The sequence below is a fragment of the Heterocephalus glaber genome, unplaced genomic scaffold (assembly GCF_053883595.1).
Source record: "Heterocephalus glaber isolate CG9 unplaced genomic scaffold, H.glaber_assembly_v1.0 deba00001481, whole genome shotgun sequence".
NCBI lineage: Eukaryota > Metazoa > Chordata > Mammalia > Rodentia > Bathyergidae > Heterocephalus > Heterocephalus glaber.
In genome coordinates, this window is record NW_028258317.1 from 52,669,243 (window position 1) to 52,696,993 (window position 27,751).

The 27,751-nt window shown below is 37.5% G+C and overlaps 1 protein-coding gene across 4 annotated transcripts in view; it reads left to right on the plus strand.

The window, feature by feature from the left end:
- The window catches only part of Cfap95 (cilia and flagella associated protein 95), a 204,424-nt gene that overhangs the window by 116,309 nt on the left and 60,364 nt on the right, over nt 1–27,751 (plus strand). For 3 of the 4 annotated variants that reach the window (XM_021252729.2, XM_087184091.1, XM_004838164.3), the window contains one exon: nt 18,304–20,034. The exons of the other annotated variant lie outside the window; for it this stretch is intronic. In XM_021252729.2, coding sequence (XP_021108388.2) covers nt 18,304–18,492 — 189 coding nt within the window. In that variant the 3' untranslated portion in view covers nt 18,493–20,034. Of the gene's footprint in view, nt 1–18,303; nt 20,035–27,751 lie in introns of those variants that run through there. 4 annotated transcript variants of the gene reach the window in all.

Below are 27,751 nucleotides of genomic sequence, written 5' to 3' on the forward strand. Positions count from 1 at the left end.
TTAGGTATACAATATAATGACATTCATCATTGGAAATTTGCACCTTTACATAATCCATCTTGGTTTTCATTTTTTCCCCCTTCCCCTGCCCTCCCTTCAACACCTCCATCCCTCTCTATTTACAAAGACTTTGTTTCAATTGTTTCATTTTCACATATTAATTGTATTCCCTTCTTTCCTTTCGCCTACCTCTCCCACTTCCTCTTGCCCTTTGCCCCTTTTCTTCCTATTTCACATTATCTACTATACCTTTTACTCCTTATTTACACTTTCAGTTTCTCAGACTAGAGAAACTATTACATATTTACATGTGTGTGTCCTATTTATTTCATTTAAGCGTATCACCTCATTGTGCGTCCATTTAGCTATAAATGTCTCTAATTTCTCATTTTTTATGGCTGAGTAGTACTCCATTTTATAAAAAAAACCACATATGCTTTATCCAGTCTCCAGTTGATGGGCAGTTGGGCTGCTTCCAAGTTTTAGCTATTACAAATTGTGCTGCTATGAACATGGGTGCACATATATCACTGTGGTATGATTCTTTTAATTCTTTGGGGAAGATCCCCAGCAGGGGAATAGCTGGGTCAAATGGGACTTCCAGTCCTAGTTCTTTGAGGTATCTCCATACTGATTTCCACAGTGGTTGGACCAGTCAACACTCCCACCAGCAATGGAGCAGGGTTCCTCTTTCCCCACAGCCCCGCCAGCATTTGTTATTGGTTGATTTCATGATAGCAGCCATTCTTTCTGGGGTGAAGTGGAATCTCAGTGTTGTTTTCATTTGCATCTCTTGAATGACCAGTGATATTGAACATTTTTTCATATGTTTATTTGCTATTTCTACTTCTTTGTCTGAGAAATGTCTGTTTATTTCAGATGCCCATTTTTGGACTGGGTCTTTAAATTTGGGAGGTCTGATTTTTTAAAGTGCTTAATAGATTCTAGATAGCAGACCTTTGTCTGAGGAACAGCAGGTGAAAATTTTTCCCCACATTGTGGGTTGTCTCTTCACACTACTGGTGGTTCCTCTTGCTATGCAGAAGCTTTTTAGTAAGAAGAGATCCCACTTGTTGATTGTTTGTGCTAGTTCATGGGGAACTGAGGTTTTGTTCATAAAATCTTTTCCTACACCGATGTCTTCAAGAGTTCTACCTAACCCCTCTTCCAGCTGGTTTAGCATTTCTGTTTTAACATTTAGATCCTTAATCCATTTTGATTTTAGTTTAGTGCATGGTCAGAGATATAGGCCTAGTTTTAATCTTCGACAAGTTGAAACCCAATTTCTCCAGCACCATTTATGAAAGAGGCTATCTTTCCTCCAGTGAGGGTGTTTGGCTCCTTTATTGAAGATGAGATGGCTGAGTGTGTCTGGCATTGTTTCTGCATCTTCTAATCTGTTCCACTGGTCCTCAGGTCTGTTTCTTTGCCAGTACCATGCTGTTTTTATCACAGTAAATTTGTAGTACAGTTTCATGTTGGGGTCTGTGATACCCCCTGCCAAATCTCTGTTGCTTAGAATTGCTTTTGCTATTCTAGGTCTCTTCTTGTTCCAAATGAATTTTTGGATTGTTTTCTCAAGGTCTGTGAAATATGCTGTTGGAATTTCCATTGGGATTGCACTGAATCTATATAGTAGTTTTGGAAGTATGGCCATTTTCACTATGTTGATTCTTCCTACCCAGGAGCAGGGAATGTCTTTCCATTTTCTAATGTCATCTTCAATCTCTCTTTTCAGGGTGCTATTGTTTTGAGAGAAGAGGTCTTTGATTTTTTTTGTTAGGTTGATTCCTAGGTATTTCATATTTTTGGATGCTATTGTGAAAGAAATTTTTTGCCCTATTTCTCTCTCAGTGAGTCTGTTGTTTGTGTAGAGGAAAGCTATTGATTTTTGTGTGTTGACCTTGTATCCAGCTACTCTACTGAATTTGGTTATTAAGTCTAGAAGACTTTTGGTGGAGTTCTTGGGGTCTTCTATATACAGTATCATGTCATCTGCAAATAATGACAATTTGACTTCTTCATTTCCTATCTTTATTCCTTTTATTTCTTTCTCTTGCCTAATTGCCGTGGCTAAGGTTTCCAAAACTATATTGAACAAGAGTGGTGATAGTGGACATCCTTGTCTTGTTCCTGATTTTAGTGTGAAGGATTTCAGTTTTTGACCATTTAGTATGATATTGGCGGTTGGTTTTTCATAGATGGCTTTTATTAGTTTGAGGTAGAGACCATCTATTCCATTTTTTTGTAGGGTTTTTATCATAAATGCATGTTGGATTTTGTCAAATGCTTTTTCTACATCTATGGGATAATCATATGGTTTTTGTCCTTGGCTCTATTGATATAGTCTATTATATTGATTGATTTGTGTATATTGAACCATCCCTGCATCCCTGGGATGAATCCCACTTGATCAGGGTGTATGATCTTCTTGATGATCTTCTGCATTCTATTTGCCAGTATCTTATTAAGGATTTTTGCATCTATGTTCATTAGTGAGATTGGCCTTTAGTTCTCCTTTTTGGTTGGGTCTTTCTCTGCTTTGGGGATCAAGGTGATGCTTGCTTCCAGGAATGAATTTGGGAGTATTGCTTCCCTTTCAATTTCACTGAAGAGTTTAAAGAGTAGTGGCAGCAGTTCCTCTCTGAATGTATTGTAGAATTCAGCAGTGAAGCCATCAGGGCCTGGGCTTTTCTTAGTTGATAAGTTTTTAATTACGTTTTCAATTTCATTGGTTGATATTGGGTTGTTCAGAATTTTTAGGTCTTCTTCGTTCAACTTTGGTAATTCATATGTATCTAGGAATCTGTCCATTTCTTCTGTGTTGTCCATCTTATTGGCGTATAGGTTCTGGAAGTAGGTATTGATGATCCTCTGCATTTCTGCTGGGTCTGTTGTCATTTCACCCTTTTCATTCCTAGTTGCATGGATGTGGGCCTTTTCTTTCCTTTTCCTGATAAGGTTGGCTAAGGGTTTGTCAATGTTGTTGATTCTTTCAAAGAACCAACTCTTGGCTTCATTGATTTTTTGTATCGTTCTCTTAGTCTCCATTGCATTGATTTCTCCTCTGATCTTTATAATTTCCTCCCTTGTATGAGCTCTGGGGTGGTCCTGCTCTTTTTCTAGAAGCTTGAGGTGCAGCATCACGTTATTTAATTGGGCTCGTTCTGTTTTCCTAATATGCATATTCACTGCTGTGAATTTCTCTCATAAGACTGCTTTCATTGTGTCCCATAGATTCCGATATGTTGTATTGTCATTGTCATTTAATTGAAGGAACTGTCTGATTTCTTCTTGAATTTCCTCTGTGACCCATTGGTTATTCAGAAGTGTGTTGTTCAATTTCGACGTGTTTATGAAATTTTTTGAGTTTCTTTTGCTATGGATCTCCAATTTCATCGCACTATGGTCTGATAATATACAGGGGATAACTTCGATTCCTTTGCACTTACTTAAACATGTTCTATGTGTGAGTATGTGGTCAATTTTTGAGAATGACCCATGTGCAGCTGAGAAGAATGTGTATTCTGATTTTGTGGGGTGGAACACTCTGTAAACATCTGTTAAGTTCATTTGTTCAAGAGTTCGATTGAGTTCTAGTATTTCATTACTTATTTTTTGTCTAGTTGATATATTTGTGACAGTGGGGTGTTGAGGTCCCCCACTACAATTGTATTAGTGCATATATGACTTTTCATGTCTGTTAGTATTTGTTTTATATAGTTGGGCACACTAGTGTTTGGTGCATAGATATTTATGATTGTCATTTCTTCCTCTTGGATTCTTCCCTTTACAAGGATGTAGTGTCCTTCTTCATCTCTCTTAATCAGTGTTGGTTTGAAATCCACTTGATCTGCAAAGAGGATAGCTACTTCTGCTTTTTTGGGGAGTGGGGTTCCTGTCACATGGAGTATTGTTTTCCACCCTTTAAGTTTCAGTCTATGAGTTTCTTTTTGAATTGTGTTTCTTGTATGCAGCATATTGTTGGATCTTGCTTCTTGACCCATTCTGCCAGTCTATTTCTTTTGATTGGTGAATTGAGACCATTAACATTGATGGTTATAACTGAAACGTATTGACTTGTCATTGCCATGACTTTTTCTTTTTGTTGGGTTCTCCCCCTTTCCATTTAATTTCTTGTCATGCCAGATGGGTTCATTCTGCTTTGCTTCCTGGGGTTGTGATCCTCAATGTCTGTTCCTAGGATATTGTGTCAAATTCTTTGGAGTGCTAGTTTGGTATTCACAAAGTTCCTAAGGTGCTCTTTGTCATGAAAGTATCTTATTTCTCCATCAACTTTGAAAGATAGTTTTGCAGGGTACATCAGTCTGGGTTGGAGGCTGTTTTCTTTTAGGGCTTGGAATATGTCACTCCCAGCTCTTCTTGCCTTGACTGTTTGTGTTGAGAAGTCTGCTGTGATTCTGATGGGCTTTCCTTTGTATGTGATTTGTTTCTTTTCTCTAACTGCTTGTAGAATTTTTTTCTTCTGTTGAGTTTCTGGAATCTTAACAATTATATGCCTATGTGTAGATTTTTTTTGATCAAGGCTATTTGGAGTCCTATATGCCTCATTTATCTATATGTCAAGCTCTTTTCCCCTGCTTGGGAAGTTTTCTGCCATTATTTCTGTGAAGAGTTTTTTTATGTCATCTTCACTGTCTCCTGCTTCTTCATTGACTCCAGTCAGTCTTACGTTATTCTTCTTTGCATTGTCTAGCAGCTGCTGGATTGATTTCTCATGTTCCCTTATAATTTTGAAGCAATTTTTCTTTTCCTGGTCATTAATTGCAATCTTATCTTCTATATGTGAAATTCTGTCCTCACATTGGCTCATTCTGCTGTGTAGACATTCAATGGAGTTTTTCATGTCCTGGAAATCTATTTGCATCTGTTTTATGGATTCCATTTGTTTCCTATGTTGGGATTCCATCATGTTCCTCAGCTCTTCTCTAGATTTATTAATCATGTCTTGCACTAGGGGCACAATTTCTCCTGTTATCTGAGAAATTATTTCTGATTTCATTTTTTCCAGATCCCCTTTTGTTGCCAGTTCAGTGGGTCCAGGTGGTTGAGTATCAGAGTGTTCCATCTCATTTCCCTTTGGGGTTGCTGTAGGTGATCTGGAAGTCTGGTTTTGAGACTTATTTATGTGTTTTCTCATTTCAACTGGGGGGTGGGGTGCTGTTTGCACCTGCACGAATTACCTCCTTTGAGCTGGGAGAGGTGGAACAGGGGCCGGGAGCAGCAGTAGGGATGGTGACCCAAAAGCCCTTTCCTGTGGGCTGGGAGGAGTGGGAGGGATGTTGGCCGGGAAGTCCCTTCCTCTGGACCAGGAGCCGTGGGATGGCAGCTCAGAAGCCCATACCTCTGGGCTGGGAGCGGTGGGACCCAGTACCATGGTCTGGTGATCTGGTGTCCTCTGCGTCTTTGTAGTGTGGAACCAGGTGGCTGTACAGAGTAGCGGGGTGGGTGTCCAGTGGATTGTTGCCAGGGCGCAGGCTGATTCGGTGTGTTCCACGTGACTCGCGACCTCAGTAGGGTGTCCTTATTTAATTTTTCATGTCCATTAGTACTTGTTTTATATAGTTGAAAACACTAGTGTTTAGTGCATATATATTTATGATTGTTATCTCTTCTTCTTGGACTGTTCCCTTTACAAGGATGTAGTCTCCTTCTTTGTCTCTCTTAATCAGTGTTGGTTTGAAATCCATTGATCTGCAAAGAGGATAGCTACTCCTGCTTTTTTGGGGGGGGGTTCCTGTCACATGGAGTATTGTTTTCCACCCTTTAACTTTCAGTCTATGAGTTTGTTTTTGAATTGTGTTTCTTGTATGCAGCATATTGTTCAATCTTGCTACTTGACCCATTCTGCCAGTCTATTTCTTTTGATTGGTGAATTGAGACCTTTATCATTGGTCATTATAACTGATAAGTATTGACTTATCCTTGTCATGAGTTTTTTGTTTTGTTGGATTCTCCCCCTTTGCGTTTCGTTACATGTGGTGTCCAATGGATTCATTCTGCTGGGCTTCCTGGGGTTGTGATCCTCATTGTCTTTTTGTAGGATATTGTCTAAAATTTTTTGGAGTGCTGGTTTGGTATTCTTGAAGTTCCTAAGGTGCTTTTTGTCATGAAAGTATCTTATTTCCCCATCAATATTGAAAGATAGTTTTGCAGGGAACATCAATCTGGGATGGAGGGTGTTTTCCTTTAGGGTTTGAAATACGTCACTCCAAGCTCTTCTTGCCTTGAGGGTTTGCATTGAGATATCTGCTCTGATTCTGATGGGCTTTCCTTTGTACATGATTTGTTTCTTTTCTCTAACTGCTTATAGAATTTTGTTCTTCTGTTGGGCTTCTGGAATCTTAACTATTATATGCCTATGTGTAAATTTTTTTGATCATGGCTAGTTGGAGTCCTATATGCCTCACTTATCTATATGTTAAGTTCTTTTCCCGTGCTTGGGAAGTTATCTGCCATCACTTTTGTGAACAGTTTTTTATGTCATCTGTGCTCTCTCCTGTTTCTTCATTGATGCTGATCAGTCTTATGGTATTCTTCTTTGCATAGTCTAGGAGCTCCTGGATTGATTTCTCGTGGTCCCTTACTATTTTAAAGAAAATTTTCTTTTCCTGGTCACTAATTGCAGTCTTATGTTCTGTATGTGAAATTGTGTTCTCACATTGGCTCATTGTGCTGCTTAAACTTTCAATGGATTTTTTATTCTCCTGGAAATCTGTTTGCATCTGTTTTATGTATTCCATTTGTTTCCTATGTTGGGATTCCATCATGTTCCTCAGCTCCTCTATTTTTTTTTATCTTTGTCCTCCCTAGATTTATTAATCATGTCTTGCTTTATGGGCACAATCTCTAGTGTTATCTGAGAAATTATTTCTGATTTCATTTTTTCCAGTTCATTGCCAGTTCAGGGAGTCCTGGTGGTTAAGTGTCAAATTGTTCCATCTCATTTCCCTTTGAGGTGCTTTAGGTGGTCTGAAAGTCTGGTTTTGAGATTTGATTATGTGTCTTCTCATTTCAATGCGGGAGGTGGGCAGGAGGGGTGTGTGTGTGTTGCCGGCACCTGCGCGGTCACCTTCTTGTGGCTGGGGGTGGTTGTATGGCAGCCCAGAATTTTCACCTCCTCTGCGCTGGGGGCAGCTCTGCTCCTTGGCACTGGGTTTGGTGGTATGGTGGCCCAGAAAGTTCACTTCCTCTGTGCTGGGGGCAGTTCTGCTCCTTGGCACTTTGGGCAGTGGTACAGCTCCACTGTTTAATTTTCTCTTTTTCCTCTTAATGTTCTGAATCATTATCTACTAACAAAAAATTTGCCATTTGCTCAGTATGCTTGTTTATCTTTCTGTGAATTGAAATAAAATGAGTGCGAATTTTAGAATCTGCAAATGAGATAGTGGCGTGCGGTGGAATTGGAGAAGAGGGGAGCAGCCTTGTGGGTTTTACCAACTGTCTTATAATCCATGTCAGAGTGTTCTATAATGCTGCTACTGGAAACAGCCCTCTGTTTCAGAAGGAGGAGGTGGCCTTCTGGAACCTAAGTATTCTACCTGAAAGATCTCAATACAAATTACTCATATGCATCCTGACCTTGAATGTACACATGTAGGGATGGTTTTGAACCTTCATAGGCAAATAATTCTGGCTTTGAATCTTGTCCTTCTGTGAGTACTACATTTCCTAGGCCTTAGCTTCAACCTTGTGGATCTGCTAATGGTGTTTATATACTTTTGGGGGTGTGTTTATGTATTTTTATAGGGCTTCATGGGCTTCCCCATTTGATTGGAATACAATAGGGTTTTCCTGACTGGGTGGAATACACAATTGCTATTAAATGAGAAGAAGGAAGGAAGGGAGGGGGGAGGACAGGAAGGGAAAAAAGGAAAGAGGGAGAGGGAGGGTAGACAGAAGAAATAAAGGGAGAGCACGTACAATGAAATAACAGTTATTGTCTACCATGTTCTGTGCACTGACCTAGTTATTTTACATGTGTTAGCTCATGTAACCCTCACAATTACCCTGAGAAACCATGTTTTTTAGAATGATATTGGGGAATGTATATCTCAGAGAGGTTAAATATCCATAATGATACAGCAAATAAGTGTTAATCATGATTCTAGATCTGGATCTAGATATCACACCTTCAGCTACTTTGTACAAATGTCAGTTCCATTGAAAGCCTTGGTTTCCTTACCTGAAGATGAATGAGTTGGACAGCATAATGGTTAATTTCAACCTTGCTAAACTATGATGCCCAGTTATTTTGTCAAATAATGGTCTAGATGTTGCCATGAAGTTGTTTTGTAAATGTGACTAACATTCCCAGTCACTTAACTTTAAGTAGAGAAAATTATCCTTGATAATGTGGCTGAACTTCATTTAGTCAGTTGACAGATTGAAGAGCAAAAACCAGGTTTTCTGGAGAAGGATTCTGTCTCAAGATTGTAGCATAGAAATTTTGCCTGTTTCCAGCCTGCCAGTGTGCCCTGTGGATGTAAGGCTTGCCAGCCCCACAATCATATAACCATGTGAACCAAATCCTTAAAATCTCTCTCCTTTTCTACATTTCTTCCCTCCTTCTGTCCCTCTTTCCTCTGCTTCCTGTTGGTTCTGTTTCTCTGAAGCATCCTTACTGATACAGAAAGAATGATCTTTACTATAGAGCTCTCTGACTCTCTAATTCTTCTATTTAATTTGATTTGACTCCATCATTGATCTTGTTCTATTGAAAAACATTTATTTTATGACCATGTAATCTTTTTGATTAAAGATCTTGACAGACATTTAATTTAAGTCTGCTTGAAAATTAGGAAATAAATATTTTAGCTTCCTGTTCATCTCATGTTTCACCAACAGTGCAGAAATTGTGTAGTCTCAATTGTCAGGAAAATCAGATTCTTAGGTATTTTTAGTGTGCATCCTTTCTGTAGAAAGACACCCTGTTTCTTCTGAAACTTTAGCTTTGTCTTATATTGCCTTCTCAAGTTAAGTAACCACAATTCACCTCTTGTTTCTGGGCTACGTCACAAAGCTCATTTCTACTTCAGAGAATTTAGGATTGTGAGAAATTCTACTTTCTTCTTTTTGAATATGTTTAATTTCTACAGAAAACATATTTGACTTTTGTAAAGAGAAAAAAGTGGTTTTAAGAGTTGGGAACCCTAGACCTCAAATCTATATATAACCCTTAGGTCATACCATTGTCATAAATCAGTAGCTGGGGCAAATTTCCTCAAAAAATATGGACAAAAGAATAAGCAAAATGTTATTTTTTTATTATTGAAATAATAAGACTAATAAAAATTTGTGCATTAGAAAGAAAAACGTGTCAGTAGCCACCATTTAATATGGTGCAGCTATTTCTGTTGCTGGCTGTAACTAAAATTTATGTCATGTTAATTTTTAAAAGTCAGCTTATTTTGTGACATGTTTGTATAGATCTCCATATTTTTCAGTGTAATAAAACCTTAATATGTTGACCAGATTCATTTATGACATAGATATTTGTATTTATGCCACAGCCTAAACTTTTTTACACTTTCCAAGACTGATTTCCTGTGGTTGAATGCTTCTATTTGTTACAAATGCTTTTTTATTTATAGAATTTTATCAAAAAAATTAAATGTTTCTTAAGTATATAGCAAAATATATCCTACTGGTGACATATTTATTATTTATATGTCTGCCAGTGTTTGCAGTGTAATTAGAATCACTTGCATTTTTGTGAAATAAATGAGTGAACAGATCTGTTGCCCAGGGGTCCTCAGGGTAGATAAAGTAGATTTGCCCACAGGGGAATTTTTCTTTTCCTCCCACACCATTCCATGTGTGTGCTTAGAAGACAACTTTAGGGCTGGGGATGTAGCTCAGTGGCACTGCCCCTGGCTCACAAGGTCCTGAGTTTGATCCCTGGTACCAAATAAAACCCCCCAAAACAAAAAACAAACCCCAAAATAAAAAAAAGAAGACAACTTTTTTTGGCAAGTCAATTGCATATAACTGGTAGCATCTTTGTGCATGATGTATTCTGAAAATAATGAAAGAAAATATCAGTAATCTATTTTTGTATCTACTTTCATTTCATCCAATGTGACATTGACATAAATAAGCTTGCTACTTCAAATTCCTTTTAAAAAGTAAGTGACATACACAAAATGAACATACTTATAGGCATACTAGGGAAGGAGGTTCTTCACTGTACTAATGCCAGGTAGCTAATAGCTGTCTTTAATGGTGGACACAAGGTTCATTCACAGTGACTGATTTGGCCAGGAAACATAAACCATTATGCATTTTTTAATGGATGAGCTAGATGAAGGAATTGAGACTATGCTTGCAAATTATCATATAATATTAAATTAGGCAGAGTTATTGATGTTCCAGAAGGCAGGCTGAAAACTGAAAATGACCTTGAAAAATAAAGCTATCAAAAATAAAAAGGTCCTCATGAAAGAGGATAAAATCAAATAGGAATAAGTAGAAGCAAGGAAAAGCCTACCAAAAGACTGGAAAAATATTGGGTGAGAACTGGGTATACAAATGACTGAGAAATAGCAGTGTAATTTTCTTTTGAAAACAGAAAGATGGAGGATATAATTGTGCTTGCTGAGAATAAGAATATAGCACTTAAGGGACAGTGAGAACTGAGGGGGTGTGAGCATCTAAGAGCACATCACTTAAAAGAGTCCATCATACTTTTTGCTGATGTAAGTGATAAAACCATCTTCTATTTGTCCTTCATAATGGTGGAAGGGTAACTGGGAAACTCACTCACCCACAGGACCTTCTGTACCATCCTGTCTTGATCTGTTAAACAAAGAAGAGAGGAAGAAGAAAGCTTTCTGTACCAGGTTTCTTAAGGCTAGCTTTCCCCTGCACTGATTCTCGTGCTGCAACTTCAGTGGCTCCTATTTCTGCAGGGCCTCTTTTGCCCTCACTTTCTTTTCCACCTTTCATCAGCATGTTTTATTGAACTATCTCAATGCTTTTCTGAAACTTCACACTGAAAGATGACTGGAGATTGCTTTACAATGTTGTGTTTTGTCAGGCCTAGCTCTCTGTCAGTGTTTTTGGAAGTTAGCACTCTTGGCTGTCACCGCATTCTTCAACTTCCCTACCCCATCAGGACCTGTGACTTTGCAACACTGTCTTTTACCTCTCCTCTGTCCTTATGACTTCTTTATGGACTCAGCCATGGCTGTCCTCAACATTTGGTTCCCAGAACCCTGCTCCTCCCATTTTACACAATCTGAGATGACTCTACACCAACCATCATTTTGGGAGTACAACTTTTTATTGTTATAAAATTTCAAACTTAGCTAGAAAGTTTGAAGAGTTGTACAAGGAGATGCCAGATAATCTTTTGACAGAGTCACCAGGTGTTTACCATATGGGAGTGGGCTGGAAAACCATGCCCTGTCACCCTGAATAGATCAATGTGTAATTCTTGGGCTACACAGTTATGGTACAATTTTCAATCTCAGAAAAACTGATAGAGTACAATTATGTAATCCATAGTCCATATGTAAATGTCATCTATGGTCCCAGGAATGTTCTTTATAGCTATTTTTTCCTTGCCAGTGATCACAGCTGTGCATGGGGCACTGACTTCTCTCCAAGCCATCTGCCCCATAGCACCACCTTCCAAATAAACATTTTGTACTGATGCCATATCAACTTAAAAATGTCTAAAATGTGACTCATCATTTCCCCTTAGAAGACATCCATTACACCCCCATGTCTTTCTTATTCTTTTTAGTGGTGTTATAACTCTCCTAGCCATCCAGACTTGAATCCATGAATCATCTTTGCTTCTTTGTCCTCAGTTTTCCATGTAAGAGTCTACATTCTTTCTGCAAAATTTATCTTCCACTCTGATTCTGCATAACTCTGTGTATAATGTCTATCCCATCCACACACCAGTTAGCCTCACCTACCTCAAGGCTCAGAAAGAGCTTGCAAATGCTTGTCTTTGCTTAAGTAAACTTAGGCAGAAATCTGGATCTGAGTAGCACTAAATAGTAGGCCACCCAACAATGTGTGGTAATTCAGGGTGTTTCTATACACAATTTCTAAACACTTCTTTCCACTGACACTAGAGAAATGTTAAGCAAAGATTTAACTATTTTGTTAGGGTAGTGAACATTTAGCAATTGTGTTTACCTTAAGTGTGCAAAGAAAGTGTATCTAACAGATAACTGGTCTTTTTTCCCCAAGTCCACCACTGGTGAGAAAACACTAACACTTCCATCCAGATAAAGCTTCCTTTGATTGCATACTTTAAATAGTCCCTAAAAGAAGCGATTAATCTCTCTTGAAAATACTCTTGCTTTCTCAGAGATCATCTTCCATCCCCTGTACACTGTAAAGAGCTAAGATTACTGTCTTTTCAAAAGCCTGATCACAAGGTTGGCCCTTGGCTGGCATCTAGAAAATTGGTTTTTAGGCTAAGAAGAATTCCCTGATTAAAATGGTTGACTGTGCCTACACTGTTTGTGGAAACAATATAGGTTATGTCAAACACCTGTTTTCCTTCTGGGAGCCTGAAATTTTGGCATATGCTGGTCAGAGGATGCCTATGTGACCAGTTCCATTAAAAACCTTGGACACTGAGTCTCTAATGAGCTTTCCTGGTAAAGAGCATGTCACAACTCATTGCTGGGGCAATTACATCATCTTGTGTGACTCCATTGAGGGAGGAAGTTTTGGGTTTTGCATTTGGTTTTCTTTGGACTTCAGGCCATTTCTCTTGCTGATTTTGCTTTGTATCCTTTTGCTATATCATAGTCATGAGTACAACTGTGTAAATACAACCTAGAAAATCATCAGACCTAGGGGTGATGTCAGGGGCCCTGACATGTCCTACTTTTCTCCCTGAAAAGAGGAAGAAAAAAAAAGTATTTTTCAAAATGATTACAACTAGTGCTCCTATCCCATATCTCTTAAAATGTGATTCTGAAATTTTTCCCACTGAGAGGCAGAATCTGTCACCTACCTTAGAATCGGAGTGATCTGTACCTGTTGCACAAGTATGCCATTTGACTTTTGAGGTTAGGTGATAACAAAAAATAGTACACCTTCTTCTTGCCTTACTTTGTGGAGTGCTTATCCTCAGAATTTGGTCACCATGTTGTGAGGAAGTCCAAATGAATGCACAGGGAGGAGCTGTATAGTTGTTCCAGCCAACAACCCAGTTGAGATGCCAGCAGACATCCCATGTAACTTCTAGTTGTAATAAGAGATGCTTTCAGCATCCAACTGTCTAGTCAGCCCCAACTTTCAAGTCTTCCTAGCAAGACTCTGGACATTGTGGAGCATAGAGGTGCTGTCTTTACTGTACCCTATCCAAATTCCTGACCCAAAGAATCTGGAGACATAATAAAATGGCTATTGTTTTATACTACTATGTGTAGGTGGTTTGTTATACAGCAATTAGTAATGACAACTCTTTCTAAGATGACATCTAGCTTATAAACAGAGAGAGATATTACTTGACATCTCAATGCCAGAGGAGGAAGAGCAGTGTTTTACATGTGGTATTTTCAGCCTGTTCTAGTATCTGTGGTGATGCTGTGGTCTTCCTGGTGTTCTTTTCCTTGCTGGCATTAGTGACTAACATGTGTGGATGCTATAATTGGCAGTCTTTTTCTCTTTCTCTCTGGGCTTGTCATAAGGCATGTCTGGGATGACTTAAACTCTTTTCCACTCCCCTACTCTAGACCCCACAGAAGCCTATGTGACTCCTTCAGTGCCAGCTCCAATGTTCAGCTCTGGAGCCCCTATTAGTACCTCTTTCTGCAGACTTGCAGTACTTCTGGAATGTGTCTATGACACGAGACACCAAAAGTAGTGCAGTACAGATGAATCTTAGAGGCTCCTTCTACCTGACTATTCTAGGCAACTGAAAGGGCAGTTTGAATGGCGATGCATTTCAAGAGTCCTTAACAGGAATGGGGATAGGAGACTCCCTATATCTTCCTGCCATTATTCTCATTTACCTAATGTACTTCTCTGTCTCAGAAGAAGAGACTCTGCATGATTAAAGAATAAATGGGAAAATAGGAAAATATATTGCCCCTTTTTGCTGTCCTGCTTTTTTTTTTCTTTTTTGCTTTCTTTCTTTGATTCCCCATGTAGGCTCTTCCCAATCTCCCTTCTGTCTCTAACTCTTCCCTAAGCTTTCACAGCCAAGGAGTTTTCTCTACACATTTGTAGAACTCCATGATCTGACACTTAATTACTGATATTCTAAAGTCCTTGAGATTGTCAGTTGGATTACAAGGCAATCGTCTTGCTGAAAAAACATATCCCATTTGCTCTTTGGTTGGCATTTTTCCTGAAACAAACTTAGTCTTCTTCTTGGGCAAGTGAGTGGTTATGTACACTGAAAAGAGGAAAACATATCATTAATTTTCAAAATTTCCCCCTTTATTGGTGATAATGCCACATTACTTGCTTATACTGAGCTCTCAGTATCCCAGCTTGGCCTTGAGTATGAGCTGTGGTCAATATTAAGGTTCTGTAAGATTATTCTTAGTGCACTCTGCTTTTTAAATATTCTATTTTATGCTCTTTTATTTCAGTTTTGAAAAGCGTACTTGCTCTGCTTCCTTATGATAAAGTATATCCTCCAGAGTCCTACTACTTTTTTCTTCTTTTTGTTTACCTATTCCATATTTCCATCCTTCTGATTCTGGGTTGTCTGCTTCATCAAAAATTTGTTCTTCGCCTATACTCTTACTTTTTATATATGCCCTGCTCCCTTGGTTTTCATTCATTTCCTTGCTCTGATTTGAAGTTCCTCAGCCTTCCCATGTTGCATCTTATTCTGGTGCATGTTAGAATATCTAGAAAGGTGCACAAAATTCAGCTCCGATTGAATCAGGCAATAATAGCGATTCACTGGCTCACATTTTTTTCAGACATCTAACTTCGGGAAAGAATTAATATGGCACACATGGCATCATGTTTCTTTCTGATTCTCTTCTGCCTTTTATCTGTTGATTTCATGCTATAGTAGTTGTAGGAGGCCTGCCAATAGCAACCTGGGACGGATGCTGCCTCGTTTACAGCTAATTGTGGGGAAAAAAATGCTTTCACATAAACTACTCAACAAAAATCCTGGGATTTAATCTGTTTGAATAGAGCCAAGCCCCATGCCTGATACTGAACCCACTACTATTTCTGAGACGATGGCAATTTTCTTAGGCTGATTAGATTCTGCCCCTAGGCCTGGCACTGGGGTCACTCCTACTCAAACTGTCTGGCAACTGTACACTGGGAAATGGGAAAAGTGGATTCAAGGGGAGCTGAATACATCTCTTAACAATTTGTGCCAGCTGATTAACCTCTTGTTTTCCTAATTCAATGTTCCCAGACTTTACTCTGATAACTTGAAGGGGAGTATTTATGCCAAAGAGATTGGGAAATGTTACATATTAGCTTGCTTTTTTTTTTTTTTTAAATGGGCAGGGTATTTTTTTTTCCCCCATTAACTTTATTGGTACATTTTAGGTATACAATACAGATACATTCATCATTGGGATCTTGTACCATTACATGAGTCTCTTGGTTCTTATTTTTTTTCTCCTTCCCTTGCCCTCCCTTCACCCCCTCCACCCTTCCCTATTTGCAAAGACCTTGTTTCCATTTTTTTCCTCTTCTCATGTTTTTTCCTTTCCTTTTTTTTCCCTTCCCCTACCCCTCCCAATTCCCCTGCTCTTTTAGACCTTTTCTTCCTGTTACACAATATCAGTTATACATTTAAAAAATTACAATATTAAGATCTAGAAGACATTACCACAGATTTTACAGAATTTAAAAGGATATAGAAAGCATATTACAAAAATCTTTTCTGAAATAAATTTGACAACTTCTAAGAAGTAACTTAGAAGACAAATTAATGAAACTAACTCTGGAGGAAATATAAAATTTGAATAGCACCTATTAAAGAAAGTATATTCCTAGCTTGAAAACCTACCTATATGACCACATCAGGCTCATAAACATTTTAACTGATACATTATATCAAACAATTAAAGCAGAAAAAAGAAGGAACACTTTTCCCCTCATTTTAGGAACTCAACATTGTGCTAATCCTAAAATTGAATAAAGATAATAGAAGAAAACATATTAGCTTTTTTGTCTTTTTATAATAAAGTTTTCAAATCATTTTAATACCTACCTTTTTATGGGATAAAATTAGAGCTGGTTTACTGATACACCACCAAAAATGGGAAGCACTCAGTGTAATGTGTGTCAGCAGGCAACAGTCTCGTAGCTAGTTTTCCTTACTCCAGAATGTCCCCCCTGAAGGTATTCATTTTTAAAAAATAACAGCCTCACTGAGGTATAATTCCTCATACCATAAAATCCACCCCTTTTACAGTACATGATTGTCTGGTTTTTAATATATTACAGGGTTTTACAAACATCATCCTAATCAATTTCATCACCCCGAAATGAAACACCAGTCCCATTAACAGTCTCATTCCTCCCCCGACTTTTTATTCCCTGGCAAGTACTCTTCTACTTTCTTGTCTCTGTGTATTTGCCTGCTCTAGATTTTTATGTATAAAATCATGTGGTCTTTTGGTTTTAGCTTCTTTTACTTAGCAAACTGTTTACAAGATTCATCCACATGGCAGCACATTATTGGTATTTTATTTCTCTTGGAGTCAAATAATTTTTCATTGTGTACGTAAGCCACATTTGTGTCCCTCTCTCAATTGATTTGAATTATTGAATCCAATTCTAATCACAGTTCTTTGATCCAGTCTTTTCCACTTCTAGTGTTTAGTAATTCTGCTCACAGAATTGTTTTCTTAAAACTTTTCATCTTGTCACTCAAGTCCTAAAAATAAATTTTCCTATCTGCCTAGAACATACTAAAGGAACACGATTGAACTTCCATGAGAAACCCTCTGTAGTTTGACCCCAGTAGGGATGGGAATGAGAAGACCCTGCCTTCTTCTTCAGCTTGGGCCAGTTATACTCGTCTTGTTTTTATTTTTGCCAGTGCTGAGGATTGTCCTTGGGTACGCTAGGCAAGCACTATATCACTAAGCTACAGTCCTAGTCCTCAAATCTCTGCCTGACTGACCAACCATCCGGCCAACCAACCAAATCAACCAACCTACCACAAAGACCGAAGAAATAGCCAAAAGGGAAGTCCAAACTATATAAAATAGTGACATGAATATTTTTTAGCTTTATGATTACATCATCCATATTTCTTTTCATTTCTTAATTATAAAAATTACAGCCAGACCAGCCTAATTTGTCATCCTGGCCTAGTCACTTATATTGGTTTTCTTTAAATTCTCTCCTTCTGAGCTTTTAAGCAAATTATCTTTTTTTATGTGAAAGAAAAATTGGAGTAAAATTTCATACCTCAGCGTCCAGATACGGATTAAAAGATATAAGCCCTAAAGTACTGTGACCAACCCATAATAGTCACTCATTAGATAAATGAACACTATTATGGTTGAACATATGGTTAAATTTTTCAATTATTTTCAACAAAACCAATCTAAGATTAGAACTACTTTGGTGTTGTTTCATTGTTTTATAGCTTTGGTGATTTAATTTCAATATTGTCATAGTGCTTTAAAAGTAGAAACAACTTAAGCAGAAATTACATAATCAGTTAGAAGGCTTTATGTTCCATGTTTGCCATCACCCCTAGTATAATCTGAAAGAATCAGTATTTTCTTTGGGAAATGGTCATTGATAATGCCTTGTTTTATTACAATGAAGTTTCATGAAATGGCTTAAGTATAAACATCTTAAACTATACTGGGTATTGTTGAAGTAAATGTCTCATAGGAATGAGTCATAGAGCTTGGCATTCCCCATTGTTTTGGGAAGTGTGGCTTGGTACCAATTATTAAAGATGTAACCCAATATATTATTCTTTGGAATGACTCTAGCTTATATTAACAACCAAAAAAAGGATGTTGAATGGTAGTTCAGTTGTAATTGTTTTGGTCTTATTTAGATGATCATAAAATTTAAATTGCTCTTTATGCTGTGTACTTTGCGTACAGAAAACCTTTTACATGGATAGCAATTTATCTTTTTAGTTTCATAAATAAAACAGTCATGAGTTAGATTCTTCTTTCAGGGGTTGAAGTACTTATAAAGGCAGTAGCCAATTTTTCACCGAGGCATTTACTGAAAGACCAAATTAATCAATTCTTGAAAATTGCCTTTGATCATGGAAATATTATGATCAACTTTTGGAAAATGTATATTTTAGTCATCAGGTATTTCTCTTTTTTCTCCCTCTAGGGTTATGCCTGTCAAGATGGTTACTCAATAGTTCACAGAAAGTGCCGTTCTCAGTTCACAGATCTAGATGGTTCCAAAAGACTTGGCCTAAACACTTGGCATGATGAGAGTGGAATTTATGCTAATTCAGATGTGAAACAAAAATTCTACACATTGACTGGTGGTCCCATTGTCCCCCATTTAAAATAATATAAGAATCGGATTCTCTAATAATGCAGGAAGAGTGAATGTTAATGATTTCCTATATTAATAAAAACAATGAAAGTAGGTTCCTTTAAACTCAGAATCTTATGTTCTAGACCAGTGTTTATATTTTTATTTTCATAAACTACCCAAGTGTTTGCTAAAATTTGTTATTTAGCGGTTAAGCTTATGATTGCTTGGCATGTGGCTAATTTTTTTAAAAGTGAGGCAATTTAAATTCTATTTAAAGAAATTTTTTCCTTTTAAAAATTTTAACTGACGCATAGCAATTGTGCTTATTTGTTTTACCTTTCCATGTTTCAATACAAGTATGCAAGAAGAAGAGGAGGGAAGAAAGAGAGATAGGAGAGAAGGAAGAGGGGAGATAAAAAAGGAGGAAGAGAGGGAAAGAAGGGAGAGGAAAGAGAGAGATTTTTGGGGTAGCTGTAGATTTTTAATTCTCTGTGGGCTCTTGTTGCACTGTATTTATTCAGGGTGATTTTTTTCTTATTCCAGACAAATTCTTTTGAGTATGTGGGATAGCAAGGAGGCAGACAATGAAATTTTAGTGACACTTTAGGAGTGTGATGGGAAATCCAGTCATCAGTGTTAGATTTGGAAGATATTGTAATGGCTTTTCTGACCTACCTCTCATTTTTCAGATGAGCAAACAGCAGCCCACAGAAGTTGAAGCAGGTTGTTATAGTAGTCATCTGGGGCTCCCATAGCAAATGCCATAGACTTGGTAGCTTAAAAACAGAAATGTATTTTCTCACAGTTTCAGAGGTTGAAAAATCCAAGATTAAATTTCTGGCAGGTTTAGAAGAGGTAGTTATAATTGTATTTACCCTACTGAGGTTTAGAAAGAATACTAGAACTTATTCCTCATTTCTAACTATATTTTAGTTTCTGGCAAGGGCTCTATTTCTGGTGATTGGCTGTGTCACCTTATTGTGAAAGAAGAGTAGAGTGGGAAGATCTCTTTGTCTACTTTTTTTTATAAGGCGACACTCTCAGATTAGGTCTCTACCCTCATCACCACAGTTAATCTTAATTACCTCCTAAAGACTCTGTCTCTAGGAAGTCACATTGGGGATTAACGTTCCAACATATAAATGTGGGGAAGACATAATCTTCTCCATAGCAGTTGTCCAGGATTATAGAAATAGCAGATTCTGGTTGATCTTTGAGGTGTATTAGAATTTTTATTTCTATTCAGGATGAGTCTAATTATTTAATCAATCTAGGTGTCATTTGCTCTCATTGTTTTTCTTTAAAAATTAATTCATGAAATACTATTTTATGACAAATGCTAATTGAGCACTGCCTCCAATTTTTGATTGATAAGACATGGGAAAGACCGTAAGCTTTATGGGGAGAGAAATGATAATTAACTTAAAAATGTAGTATGACAGGTAAGTCTTCAACAGCAGAATTTTACTATAATTTCTTACTGCTTTAGAGAGTGTCTGGATACACATACAATATATATGTTATATATACAAAAGTATGTATATTACACCCATTAAAATATATATCTGTACAGTCTGTATAGTGTTAATTCTTTATTTGCTATTCTAGTGGATACTTAACTAGAATTACCTTTCCTTCCACACATTACAATTAAAATTTAGCTATTTGTAACACCTGTTATCACATCTAGGGTGAAGTACGCTTTGAAGTATGCAAATCTGAGTGCTAACTATCTTTTGATGATTTCTTTTCATGGGCAAAATGTTTTAAGGGCCACATCATTACCTTTGAATTATGCATGGTACCTAGAAAATAAAATTCACCTAAGTTAGCAGAAATTCTATAGGGTTTCAATGACTGACATTACACTTTGTCTAGGTGACCTAGGTCTGCTATTAAGGATCGATTTAGAAATCAGTTTCGGTTGGGGTTAGGGAAAGAATGAAATAAGGGTGATTGTATGTAAGCAAGTCAAGGAAAATGATTCATTGAAGTGAAGATTACCGGAGAGGTTTGCCCGTGCCTCCAGTTTAGTTGCTTTTAGTGGATGAATACACAAATTTTAGGACCTAATGAACTATACATTACTTTGAAACCTAGATTACTATTATTACATTTTTTTTAGTGTTAGGGATTGAATTCAGCTACATTTCACACTGGGCTATGTTCCCAGTCCTTCAAAAAAATTTTTATTTTGTGACAGGGGCTTGCTAAATTCACAGGCTGGGTTTGAACTTTCAGCCCTCCTGCCTCAGCCTCTCAGAGCACAGGTGTGCACCACCATGCTTGGCTTTATCGATATCTCTATCTTTTAGGCAAAAGAATTCTGTATTAATATGGATTTCTTTGGTTAAGTATTTTAATGGTTCATCTTACCAGTAACAAAGATCATTTCAAATAAAAACCGGAACTCAGATTTGATCATTGATGCCATGGGATATATCCAGCTGTCCCCCCAAAGCCTCATGTTTTCCTAGGTGAGGCTTTTGAGAGTGACTGGATCATGAGTGTGTGATACTGGATTAGTCCACTGATTGGTTTAGCATACTTCTGGGTGTGGATGATGGACTTACTGGAAAGGGAAGATCCACCTTACATGTGGGTGGCAACAGTCATTAGGCTTGCACCCTGAATAGAATAAAAAGGGAAAGAAGAAGGAAATTGCTCTGCTTCTTGCCTGCCATGCCATGCCATGAATTTTTCCCTTCTGGCATGCCATCCTGCCATGGAGCCAGCCAACTATGGACTGCAACTTCTCTCTATAAAACTATGAGTTAAATAAACCTTTCCTCTTTTAACTTGTGGGTGTTGGGTATTTTGTCACAGGAACCACAAAGTAACTAAGACAATTGGAGAAAGTCCCTTTTAGGGAGGGACCCCACTGCTTCCTGACTAACACCTATAGTTTACAGAATTCTACCTAAGAATTATTTTCTATGGTTTTGATTACAGATATCTTAGTGGGCATGATTTGGTGTCTTGTGGTTTTGATTTGTATTTCCATAATGACTGATGGTATGGAATATTTTTCTGTGTTTATTGGCCACTTTTATATCTTTTTTACTGATGTCTTTAGTCATGTCTCTTGCCTCTATTTAATTGTGTAATCTTTTAAAATAACCTTTCATAACAATTTTCAAAAAATTGGAACACAGTATGGAAAAATGATTTTTATTTGGGCTTAAAAAGCAGTGTGGAAGGTTTCTTTTAGAATTCAATATTTGAATTTTTTTTCCTTAAATTCTTTTATTGGTACATTTTAGGTAGACAATATGACGACATTCATCATTGGGAATTTGTACCTTTACATGATGTATCTTGGTTCTTATTTTTTCCCCAATCCCCTGCCCTCCCTTCACCCTCTCCACTCTTCCCTATTTGCAAATACTTTGTTTCCAATTTTTCATTTTCTCATATTTTTCCTTTCCCTTCTTCCATTCCCCTACCCCTCCCACTTCCCCTACCCCTTTGGACCTTTTCTTCCTATTTCACATTATCAATTATTCATTTCAATCCTTATTTACACTTTCAGTTTCTCACACCAGAGAAACTATTTGGTATTATTTTTGTTTCAAAGCAACAATTGGAAACAGACTTCTGGAGGATCTCAGAGGTAAGAGCTATCATGTGGAAGTTGATGGTATGTGTGCATTTAGTCAGTAACTTTGGTGGTGATAATGATGATGCAATAAGTCAATAAAGGAATATTAAGAGCATTAATAAAATGCTGGGTAAATGCATTCTTTAGTTTTTTATCATATAGTTTTACTTTCCATTTTTTAGTGACTTCAGACTTGCTCTCCAAGAATCAAATTCATCTCATTTTTCAATATTCTTCCCACTGCTAAAGTGTCCCCATTGGACAGAAAATCTTAGCCTCTAGTGCTTATGAGTTCCTTTGATAATCTAAAGAAATCTGGACCGTTTGATCTGAAAAAAAAGTTACAAATGTTTCCTATGAGAGAATACTGGGAAGCACTCTGATATCACTATGTAATGAAAGTTTTTTTTTCCTTTTAGAAGATGAAGAAAAGAAGCTGTGAATATTTAAGAAGTTGATGTTAAGTCTGTATGTGCATTTCCAGAAGACAATATATGTTTGTTTGTTTGTTTGTTTTTTGAGACAGGGTATTCCAGACTGGTTTTGAATTTGCTATGTAGCCCAGGCTGGCCTCCAACTCACAATCCTCCTGATTCAGCTACCTGAGTTCTGAGATTATAGGCATATGCTACCATCCCTGGCCTATATTCACATATATAAAATATATAATGTACAGTGGACCTTTGACTTAAGAACTCAATCTGTTCCTGAGGGCCGATTGTAACTCAAGTTGGTTGTAAGTCAATACAGCTGAGATCTAGACATTTACCTGGGTACACACTATAGATAACATGAGATAGATGAATGTTCCATTTACCTAATTAACCAAAGTTGTTTATATGTTGGGCCAGTTGTAACTTGAGGGTCTACTGTACTTATATGTTATAATCAGAAAATAGGATTTGTAATTTTTCAGTTAGCTTTCTCTTACTACCTGGAAACATACTGATTTAGAATAACTGATTTGTTCTGTGGGTATGTTGGGTGGATTACTCTCATGGTTGGCAGTTGGCTCAAAGTCATATGTTATTCATCATGAGGTAGAGGAGGCAGGTCTTGCTGTCACAATGGTGGTGACAAGTTCCTAAGAGCAGCGGGTAGAGAGGCCTCTGTGGGTAAAAGATTTTTGAATATCTACTTATGTCACATTTACTAAAGCCTGAACAAAGCCTGGGGCCAGCCTAAGTCAATTACGGAGGGCTCTACAAAGAGAGTATATAGAAGGAGAGACAATTTACACCCATTGTTTTTCAGTCTACCAAAGTACTTTTTGCACATGCTGGATGAGAAATTGCTCTTTATATGAAAATTGTGCTTCCTTCTGTGTAATATTTTAGGGAATAGAGGTAACATCTCCATTTATCTTAAATTGGTGACATAATCTGGAACATCAGGACCATTGATCTTGCTCCAGTCATTAATGGTGCACGTGGAGCTCAGTTTTGGGTTGAGGCAGAACTTTTAGGGTCCAGTTCAAAGACAAAGTAAATCCTTTCACTCAGGGCTCCTGGACAGCTGGAGAAGGTAAAGAGTTCCTCCTTAGGCAGAAAGTGGGAAATACTGTGCAGTGGTGTCTAAAGGAAAAGGGGAGATTCCCCATATGCCTGTTGACTTATCTCTGTTTCTTATGTCTTTAAAATTCTATCTCATTGTAATGGAGTTATCAAAGCAGATCCTCAAAATCATTCAGTTTGGAAGTTGGGGAAGGCAGCAGTTACCTCCTTGAGGAGGCAGACTTGAATTTCATAGGGAAGGTCAGTGGCCAGAGTGCCGAATTTTTTTTTCCATTAAGTTTATTGGTACATTTTAGGTATGAAATACAGTTACATTCATCATTGGGATCTTGTACCATTACATGAGTATCTTGGTTCTTATTTTTTTCCCCTTCCCCTGCCCTTCCTTCACCCCCTCCACCCTTCCCTATTTGCAAAGACTTTGTTTCCATTTTTTTCTTTTCTCATATTTTTTCTTTTCCCTTCTTTCCTTTCCCCTACCCCTCCCACTTCCCCTACTCCTTTAGACCTTTTCTTCCTATTACACAATATCAATTATACATTTTTAAAATTATAATATCAAAATTTAGAGGACATTAACAGATTTTACAGAATTTAAAAAGATATAGAAAGCATATCACAAAAATATTTTTTGAAATAAATTTGACAGCTTCTATGAAGTACCTTGGAAGACAAATGAATGAAACTGACTTCATAGGAAATATAGAATTTGAATAGCACCTATTAAAGAAAGTATATTTGTAGCTGAAAACCTACCTATATGATAACAACAGTCTCAAATACATTTTAACTGATGAGTTGTATCGAACATTTAAAGCAGAAAAAAGAAGGAACACTTCTCCCCTCATTTTAGGAAATCAAACATTGTGCTAATCCTAAAACTGGATAAAGATAATAGAAGAAAAGAGTATGAACATAGAAATTTGTTTAACAAAACAAACTATTAGAAGTCAGATCTGGCAGTATGTAGAAAGTGGTTCTATTATAGGGATGGCAGTGTTGGTTCAGCATTGGAAGATCCACCCCCTTAAGTCATCATTTTAACAGAGGAAAGGAAATAGCAATATGATCCTGTCAGTAGTTGGAGAAAAAGTATTGGACTAAATTCTACAGCTGTTCATGGTAAAAGCTATTAGGAGACTAGAAGTAGAACAGAACCTTTTCAACAGATAAGCCGTGTACTCCATACTTCAGCAAAAACACCTTGTATGAATGGAAAAGATGCAATGCTTTCTCCCTAAGATGGGGAACAATTTAAAGATGTAAAGTCAGTTAACAGAACCAAGAGCTGTAAGAGGAAAGATTGTGCTTGACACTATTAGAATCACTGGATGGATCTGAAAATCAAAATGACAGAGGACATATAGACAGGAGATACTAATACCAATTTATTTAATGAGTTTTATGTGACATGGAGTCTTCATTGGAAATGAAGACCCAAAGGAAAAGTTAATCCTGTGTACTTGTAGCACTGAGTTTGATGAAAAAGTGCATAGTTGTAGAGAAGTAGGAGTGGATGAAGAGGTATGGGATAAACTGGGAAGAAACAAGCCTGTTTGCTTTGCTTCTTTACTTTCAGAGATAAGAAGGAGGCTCATTTCTTCTGAATGTAGGGTAGACACTTCACACAGGAGGGTCTTATGACCTGACTTAGGGGAAGATCAGACAATTCTTGATGACCTGCTTCAAGGAAGAAGGGCAGAGAGACCCTGCAGTTTTCTCTAATTCCTTAAAACACTCAGTATGGCAAGATGCTGTATTTTGGGGTAGCTTATTCTGGGCACTACCAGAACCAATATATGCTAGTCTCATAATATCATAACTCAGTCAATATATTTGTGTATGTGTGTATATGATTGTCATTACTTCTTTTTGGCATTTAAGCCTCCAGTTGCTAAAATGGCATGATAGAATTAGAACCAAGATCCTGTGGAAACAAGCCCAAGACTCTTTTCATATATTCACTGTTGATACAAGTATGATTCAATTCTTATCAATAAAGGAGATATTGTTCATATAACCTGTGACTCTCTGATGTCTTGCCTTGTGGCCAGTTGGTTAAATGGCCACATAACTCATGGCCCACCCCAATTCTCCCAACAGAAGCCAGCTCTACACTTCTCATGTAGTCAGACCACATCTTGCCTGATGTCATGTTCTTGTGAAAGGCTTGTTTTTTCATGACATTATCAACCATTGTTTTTATGAAGAAGAATTAAAGTGTCAAAAACCTAAGAATGTTATGGATCCAAAGAGGCTCAAAAAAGAATTGTGACCAATTTTTTACTACCATATTTTGAAAAATATTCTTCCCCTCTGAAATGTTCCCAAGTTCCCCCATCAAGTCCATCATTAGTTACCCTTAATTGTGCTTTTAGCATGTCTTTATTTTACATGAGTTCTTGGAGTGCAGGGGCCATGTCTACTCATCTTCAGGCCACTGTGTCAAACACATAGTTGGCACTCAGAAATGCTGAAGGAATTAGCACAAAGATGCCTTTCATAACCATATGTTTGCATGAGTGAATGCTTGTGTAACTAATAAAAATTGCAGTCCATGTAAACAGAATGGCCTTGGTTAAAAAGATTCAGATACTAACATACTTGTCTTACCAAAAGCTTCAGTGGTAATCTTATGAAAAGGATGAAGTTGGCAGAATGGGCCTGAGAAAATTTTATCTCCTGTACAGTAAGCCTGAGTTTACCGGAGTATCTCATAAATCTAATTGAAATCCTCTGTAATGTAAGATAATGAATTTTATGTCTGGGAATAAATATGTAAAGTAGTTGTGATAGTTAACTGATTGTGTCAACTTTAGTAAGAAATGCTCAACTAAATTGAATCAGCATAGTTCTGGATGTGACTGAGGGGATTTACTGAAGACACATTTTGGTACCAAGAGTGGGGTTGTTGCTATGACTATACCTCATTCTGGAGTCTTTGGAACTAGCTTGCAGGAAGAGTTTGGAAAGGTTTTGAGATGCCAGTTGAAGAAGCATCTCTGGAATGCTTTAAGCTGTACTTGATGGGAGATTCTGGTCGGCACTCAGAAGACCAGAATCCTGTTGGTAAAGACCAGGCTCAGCAGGTTTCAGTTAGGAACAAAGACTTCAATGGCATTTAGAGTCCAGCTCTTGTTTGTTATGCTGTGGCAGAGAATTTGTCTGCATTTTGCTCTTGTCCAGAGAATTTGCCTAAGACTAAGGGCAGTGTACTTACTAATCTGGCAGAAGAAATTTCAAAGTAGTCTAATATTGAGGCTATGGCATGGTATGGGCAGTACCAATTAAAAGGCCTGTAGCCTGGATGGGATAAAAGGGAGAGACAGGCCTGATATTGCTTCTGCTGCTTCTGTTGCTGCTTCTTACTGCCTTCTGCCTGCCCTGCTTTGCCATGGACTGTTTATTCTTTGTGATGCCCCTCTGCCATGCCAACCTGTCTTGGAGCCAGTTGACTATGGACTGATACCTCTACAAGTTGTGAGCTAAATAAACCCTTTCTCTTTCAACTTTGAGTGTTGGGTATTTAATCTCAGCAATGAGAAAATTGACACAGTGGTACTTGTGTCATTATGTTAGTCTTCAGCCTTCCTCAACTGAAATCACTAATTTTAGAAAATGCAACCATTTTATAAGTTCTCTGAAGTTATTCATTTTATAAGCTTGAGAAATATTTATGAATATGGGACAGAATTTTGTCATTTTTATGTAATTCTGTGAAAGAAAATTCTCCACATCATTTTATAATCCACTCTCCTATCACAAACTGAGGAGAAATGGCAGCTGAACCAATGAAGTAAAACAACTATAAAAAAAGCTGAATTAAAAAACCAAAATGAGATGTGGGATGACATTTACATTTGTTTTACCCATGATGTACCTATTTACAACACCATGGGAACCAAGAATTAGCTATACAAATAAGTACCCTATAGAGCTATAAGTTAACTATCTCAGTCCATTCTTTGCTATATTAGGGGCCAGGGATGTACCTCAGTGGCACCTCACCTGCCTGGCAAACGCAAGGTCCTGAGTTTGATTCCCAATTCCACAAACAAAACAAAACAAAACAAAAAACAAACAAAAAAACTCAGCACCATTTTCTGCTATATAGAATAATCAGAGACTGGATAATTTATGAATAATGGAAGTTTAGTTGGCTCACATTCTGCAGGTT